General features: G+C 49.7%; 1 protein-coding gene across 1 annotated transcript; it reads right to left on the reverse strand.

Annotated features, from left to right (window-relative positions):
- Positions 1-2,357: 2,357 nt before the first annotated feature.
- Positions 2,358-6,116, reverse strand: LOC117719257 (lymphocyte antigen 6A-2/6E-1-like). The gene is made up of 5 exons (XM_076912308.1): positions 6,010-6,116; positions 5,433-5,530; positions 4,394-4,485; positions 3,655-3,697; positions 2,358-2,961 (listed from the first exon to the last, which is right to left on the reverse strand). Exons 2-5 carry the CDS (start codon positions 5,500-5,502, stop codon positions 2,744-2,746), a joined length of 423 nt encoding a protein of 140 aa, XP_076768423.1. The 5' UTR covers positions 5,503-5,530; positions 6,010-6,116; the 3' UTR covers positions 2,358-2,743.
- Positions 6,117-7,138: the final 1,022 nt, after the last annotated feature.

Below are 7,138 nucleotides of genomic sequence, written 5' to 3' on the forward strand. Positions count from 1 at the left end.
ATGACAACTAGCCTAGAGGTCTCTATGCTAATGAGGTATCTAGGGGCTCTGAGTACTTGGCCTATAAGCATCCTCCCTAGGCATCCCTTCCTGCAAAAGTATTTAATCTCTGGTTCCTTTTGAGTAAGCCATATGCATCTTCATGTGCCATGAATAAAGCTATTTGAACAAACAAGGACTGCCTCCTTCATCCAGGAGCACCGTGGGGGAGGCCTTCATTATACAGAGCTGTACCTAAGTCTCAGGCTGAAGGCCCCTCCATATTGCTGGCACTCACCCTGAGCTAAGTCAGATCACCCTAGCACCCCACCCCACACCACCTCATCACAGGCCAGGTGTCCTCGGGGCCCTTGTTCCCAACTCCTTGCAGTCCTCAGAGCCACAGGGCACAAAAAGGGATGGGAACCTCATTTTCAAATCTGTGGTTCTCAGAGGTGTCTGGGTGGTGCTTTCAAACCCAGGGCTCCAGGCAGAGCCACACGCACCCCTAGTGGCAGAAGCTGTCATAGCAGGCAGAGTGCATTAGGCATTCTCCCCCTACCAATCACACACTGAGAGCTATTACAGTCACTCAAAACACTGACCCTCCCTGAGATCAAGAGAAGGATGCCCTAGCCTTCCTGACCAACCTATATGAATCTCCAGGGGCCCTTGGGAGTAATATGGACATAAGCACTCTAGAGAAGATTTAGTCTGACTTGTGAGTTTGGTGAGACCAAGCTACTCAGAAAGAAGCTTTCACTCAGCAGAACTCTCACTTCACCTTCCTGCTCAGATTCTGGGTCCTACTTAGGACTGACCATAGACAGGGCACCACAGGCTTCAGACAGACTGCAAGATGACTGGGAGAGAGATGAGAGTAAATTGGTAGAGGTGGAGGAGGCCAGGAGCTAGCTTTTGATTTCTTGACTTTTGCACAGAAGAGGAAGGGCTGAGAATTTGAGTTTTGATTTCTTGGAGTTTAGAGGAGGGAGGGGACTATGGAGACCTTCAGTGGGAGAGGAAGTGAAGGAAGCAAGGGGGTATAATAGTGACACTTAGGACTCTCTGACCTCTGTCCAGGCCTGGGATGAAGTGTTATATATGGGACCTCCCAGACCACTCCACTCTGAGGGTGGAGGTAGGGGGCTGGGAATGGCACAGCTGGCCAGATGCTGGAAGGTTGGAAGGTATCCTAGGGAGAAGTCTTATTCCACACAGAGGGGTCAGGTCCCCACCTCACAGTCAGGTGTTGAGTTCTTCCCAGAACTCCTGACCCCCACTGGAGCCTCTGTCCTCCCTACTTAGAGAATCAGGCAGACCTGCCTAGGGGTCGGAGCCCCATAGCCATTTACCTACTCCACATCTATCCACACAACAGCGTTCCCTGTCCCTGTCCACTAGGGCCTGGTCAACAATCTTCAGAGACTTGGGGATAGAGGACAGGGTTCATGAGAGGGACAGTCCTTCAGAAGTGCCAAGGAAGATCAAGGAAGGCCCTTCTTTAACACCCTGTTCTCTGGGCTGGAGGTTGGCTTGGGAGAGTGGACTTTGGTAGACAAAGCCATCAGAAACTCACCTTACAGCCCTCCTCCAGGACAAACTTACTTCTTGATCAGAACTGACAGGATGGGGGGATAGAGGAAAATTTGGGGTGTCTTTGACTTTGGCAGAGCCTTTTACACCTCTTAATGAACTTAGCTTCAGAGGCTAGTGAAGGTCTCTGGCCAGCTGGAGCATGGCACGCATGGTTCTGGCAGGACTTTTCCTTCTCCCCATTCCCTCTGCCTTGCTAAAAACTGTTAGACTTCATTCCTAAAGCCAAACACCAAGGTCTATTTCCTTATTTAACCACTTCCTCCTCCTGAGACTGACCACCAAGGTCCAGCTCTCCAAGTGTAAGTCCAGCAATCAAAGTCCCCTTTGCTCACCTAATTAGCAGCCCAATTATAATTACACAGCTCATGCTAATATAGGGTTTCCCATTAGTCTATGGGCCTGTCTGTCTCCTCTCTACCCAGACACAGTCCTTCCTTCCCCAAGACAAATACTGATGACTACCAGCCCAGGGATGACACCACCCACAATATGCCTTTCCCCTTGATCACTAATTGAGAAAATGCTTATAGCTGGATCTCATGGAGGCATTTCCTCAAGGGAGGCTCCTTTCTCTGTGATAACTCCAGCTTGTTTCAAGGTGATAAACAAAAGCCGTACAGGCCTGAAATTAAAACCTCAGCCCACCCAAACCAAGTGTTCCCCACTCTCAGCTTGATAACACCAGCTAGCTAGTGTGTCAGACTGAAAGGGCAGAGATGTGAGAAGGCAGGCTGGACTCGGTAGACCCAGTGTAGCAAAAGTAACACAGAGATCTTCGCTGGGAGAACAAATGGTTTATTGGACTCAACAGCGGGACATTGATCTGCACACCTGGGAATCCAGTAGGACCCCAGATATTTATGTGTGGACACTGATGTTGCAATACCTTGAAATTCAGCCTCTTCCTTGTGCTGTCAGCATGTTTCCAGGGCCAAGAGTAGCAAACCACAACAAAATGGCATTCCAGGAAGTACAGATCTGAAAGCCCTAGAGAGAAGTGGGGAACCTTCCCAGCTATAAAGGATCTATGAAGTGGAAACAAGGTGTTCCACACCTTCTCCCCACCTCGAAGATTCAATAACTCATGATTCATCACTAGAGGCCTCCAGGAAGGAGTGATTACACAGGAGGATAAAGGACGGGGTGGGGGTTGGTGGAAGGACCATCACAGCAAGGTCTGCAGGAGGACTGAGCCCAGGCTGAACAGAAGCATCCCTGCCATGGTCCAGGTGCTGCCTCCAGTGGGAACAGCTGCATTGCAGAGGTCTTCCTTGCAACAGGAGATCTTCATGTTGACAGGAGCAGCCAGTTTCCTCTTATTTTCAGTATCAATAGGGCAGAATGAAAGGCATTGTTGGCTCTTTATTTTCTTTGTGGTAGAGCCTGCAAGACATCAGGGAGTGACTCACTTCTGATGCAGGGACAACAGAGCATCCCAAAGTCTTGACCACATGACACCAGGCCTGGATGGCCCAGACTTGTCTTTAAGGCATGTTGAAGCCAGACATGGTAGCTCAGACTTGATGCCAGAACTTAGAAGACTGAGGCAGGAGAGTTTTTATGAGTTTGATCCTGAACTGGGCTACATGGGGGCTTCTGGGCTATTCTGGGGCTAGAGACCCCACCTCAAGTAACAAAGGAAATGAAAATCAAGACCATGGGCTGTTAAGGAGGCTTGGTGAGTAAAGTGCTTGTGTGCACAAGCATGAGCCACAGTCCTGTTCACTAGAGCCCATCACAGGATGGGCAGCCATGGTGGACTACTAGTATCTCTGTGCTTAGGATAAAAAGAGGAAGATCTCTGAGGTAAGCTCACTGACTTCACCATCTCAACCTGCAAGCTTGCAGTTCACTGTGAGATCCTATCTCAGTAAATAAATTAGATGTCACAGAAGATACTAATCAACTTCTGGGTTCCATACATTGGTACCTCCCCAGGGAATGTGTGACGTGGAAGCCCAAGGATGCAAGATTCATCCCCAGCAACCATGTAAAGAGATGGCCAAATGTGGGAGTGCGGGTTATGATCTCTGTGCTGCGTGCGGGGAATCAGGAAGTCCTAGAACTTGCTGCTACCTTCCTCCTCACCACCCTCAGCATCCTTGATGTATCCTATGTCCTAGTGAAAGATCTTGTCTCAAAAAGCATAATGATTGAGAATGAAGATTGGCTCAGCAGCTAAAGCACTTGTTGCTCTTACAGAAGCCCAAGGTTTGGTTCCCAAACCCCACATGGTGGTTTACAATCATCTGTCATTCCAGTGCCAGAGGAAGCGGAAACTCATTTGCATAAAAGTAAACCATGCCTAAGGAATGGTACTTAAGGATGTCCTCAGAGCATTACTTACATTACACACATTCATACATGTGTACCCACATTTACACACACACACACACACACACACACACACACACACACACACACACACACACACCACACCACACCAAGCCACAGCAAAGTGTAAGATCACTCACTAGCACAGAACAAAGGGCATCTCTACCAACTATCCAGGTCCATCAGTGAGCCTGTGAGACCTCAGACAGGAGCATAACACAACTACACTGAGACAGAGGGAGATGATGACACCATGCTGCCATTGGCAGCCCTGTCTCATGATCCCCATCCCCGCACATCCCTGGACCCTGACAGCCCCCACTTTGCAGGGGTTTCACTACAACCCCAGGAGAGCTCTACTTGGAAGGAGGGGAACCATGCTCCATAACAAGTGCCCAGAGGTGACTTTTCTCCCAAGACAACCTGACCCATTTTTATAGAGTTCACTTACCCTCAGGAACTTCTGCCACTTGAGTCACACACAGTATGAATCAGGGAGGAAGCAGGTCCTTATGGATGAGCAAGAAGCCTCAAGTGGGACCCCCACGCAATGATAGCACTCCAGCCCCTGAGCTGAGAAAGAAGCCCATACTTGAGGGCTAGGGCATGCCCTTCCTAGCCCAGACCCCTCCCCTTCAATGTCTCTACTTCCCACAGATACAGGTCGCTAGGACAGAGCAAGGACATTACTGCCCAGTCACCTCCACCAAAAGCAAAAGTGAACCAAGAGCCACAGTTGTTCACTGTGCTCGGTCCTGCTGTCTCACCTAGCCAGCCCACATGAGAACCCTGTACCCCAAGATGAATTAGAGAGACAGTCACCATATTGGGAAGACAGAGATACCAAATGTCTGCTGAAGCCCTGAGTGGGTGTGTAAGTATGTACTGGGGCCACCAGATGGGAGGGCTGTTCTGACCTGTCCCACCCTACCCCTGCAGAACTGGGCCTTGGGTCTTTGAGCGTGACAGAGCACTGAACTTCCCAGAGTCCAGCTTAAAGCTGAGGCTCACCATGAGTCCTCCTGCAATACAGATGTAACTAGAAGTACAGGCAGATCTGAGAGCTCGGATCCTCTTAGAGTAGGGAAGTTCTAGCCTTGGGGCTTCATGTGGCATGGGCTGGGGTGTAAGAAAAAGTCAAATGCCAAGTGTTAAGGATTTTAAACCCCCTGACTTTGCATCTGTGCCAGGAAGAGTAGACTCTGCCAGTTTGTGTGCACACAGGCCAGTGTCCTCTCTGGGATGCCAGGTCAGCATGACAGTCTAAATCAAGGTACTCTGGTGGCCAGGGTTTGTGGCAGAGGTAGTGAAGTCCAACAGTCCTTCTGGCAGGTTTGCAGACCCAGCAAGCAAGTACCCCAGCACAGGAAGCTTCATGCACCACAAGCCAATCTCAGTACCCTGACCTCAGCACACATCTGGCACTGGGCCCACAAGAGAGTTGCAGATGTACCCCCAACCCTGAGGCCCTTTTTCATCTCTATTGTACACTCCTGCCCCTCTCTCACTTTCCATCTCACCTGTTTGTGCACACATTAGGGCCATAAGCAGAATGAGCACACAGGACTTTGTAGCATGAAAATTGTTCATCCTCAGAGAAAGGGTGCGCAGATAAAACCTGGGAAGTTGGAGCCATTTAATAGACTTCAATCCCATCGCTGGGCTCCCCCAGGACTCAGGCATCCAATCTTCCCTCCCTCCAACCCTCCACACAGCTTTCCCCAAGGAATCGATAGATACCTGCCTACCTCCCTCCCTCCCTCCCTCCCTCCCGCCTCTCTCTCTCTCTCTCTCTCTCTCTGTGTCTCTCTCTCTCTCTCTCTCTCTCTCTCTCTCTCTCTCTCTCTCTCTCATCTGTCTGTCTCTCTATCTCTCTCTTTCTCTTGTGTGGTTTTTCCAGACAGGATTTCTCTGTGTAGTCCTGGCTGTTCTCAAACTCACTCTGTAGACTAGGCTGGCCTCAAACTCAGAAATCCGCCTGCCTCTTCTTCCAAAGTACTGGGATTAACGTCATGTGCTACCACTGCCTGGCTCTGCCTACATCTCTTACCCAACAGGCATCCAGTTTTTCCTTCTGAATCCCAAACTCTCACTCACAGTTCTATCCTGAGGGCTCTTCCCTTTGACACCCAGCAGCTGCCTCCTGACACCAGTCCTTACTTCCTCTCTGTGACCAGGTCGCAGGCAGAGCAGAACAATCTGTCAGATGTGGACTGAAATAAGTACTCTTTCTCTCAGCCCCTCCCATCTGGCATCCTGAAGGAGGATTTTTGGTACTCACGCTAGGCCAACACGTTTATTGTGTAACAGTTAATCAGATTTTTGCAGCAGTGAGGAAGGGAGGACCTTGCAGTTCCAGAGGGACTTTGATGCTGGAGGATTTTGAGGGCAGAAGGGTGGGGCCGTGGTTGGCTTGTGCTTGACCTTCAGAAAGCAAGGGAAGGAGGCAACTTGCTCAGTCTTTTTCTGGTTTTTGTTTTGGTTCATGTTTTGTTGTTGTTGTTGTTCTTTTGAGACAGAGTCTTTCTGTGTAGCTTAGTCTATCCCCGGACTTGCTCAGTAGACCAGGCTTGCTCAAATACATAACTATCAAAGGGATGTTCAGCAGGCACTGCTGCCTTTGCCACCACCACCTGGCTCTTCCCTGTTTCTAAGTAGAGGGTATGGGCTGCAGTGGCTCAGAGCCCACTGCCCTCTGCCCTATAAGCAGGCAAACAACTGACAAATACCTGGAGACTGGCTCTGGTGAGAAAGCTGACAACAGGGTCTTATTTCCACAAAGTCCTGAGCCAAGAATTAACTGACATCTGGGATGTAAATTACTAAGCAATGTCTGATATGTTTGTGTGTTGTGAGCATCTGGTAGCTAAAGCCAGGGATGGTTTTCATAGCACAAGGCAGTCTTCTGCAGAGGATGAATGACCCAGTGTCCCCGCAGCCCAGAAGTCTCCATGGAGAAGTCACACGCTCATTCTCCCTGATCCAGTTTGTATGCTGCCTGTCCCTACACCTTTCAGGTCCTAGTGCAATGTGTCCCACAAAGGACTCTCTCGCCTTTATATCACCATCACGTGGCAGAGTATTATAATAACTAAAACTCTACTAATTCACCAAATATTGATGTCATCTGTGGCCCTGCCCTGGAATGAGCAGCAGGTCCCCCACAGCAAGCCAGAGTCTGAGTTTCCTAACCTCATGGAGCAGAGCCCAGTGGGCAGCCCCACTT

The sequence above is a fragment of the Arvicanthis niloticus genome, chromosome 13 (genome assembly GCF_011762505.2).
Source record: "Arvicanthis niloticus isolate mArvNil1 chromosome 13, mArvNil1.pat.X, whole genome shotgun sequence".
Lineage (NCBI taxonomy): Eukaryota > Metazoa > Chordata > Mammalia > Rodentia > Muridae > Arvicanthis > Arvicanthis niloticus.

What these genes read in the sequence shown, in the direction of transcription:
- LOC117719257 (XM_076912308.1), bottom strand. Translation starts at nt 5,502, where the DNA reads ATGAACAATTTTCATGCTACAAAGTCCTGTGTGCTCATTCTGCTTATG. An exon ending in CCTAATGTGTGCACAAACAG is followed by an intron (nt 4,486 to 5,432) that starts GTGAGATGGAAA and finishes CTTCTTTCTCAG; the next exon opens with CTCAGGGGCTGGAGTGCTAT. An exon ending in TGAGGGTGGTGAGGAGGAAG is followed by an intron (nt 2,962 to 3,654) that starts GTAGCAGCAAGT and finishes GATGTCTTGCAG; the next exon opens with GCTCTACCACAAAGAAAATA.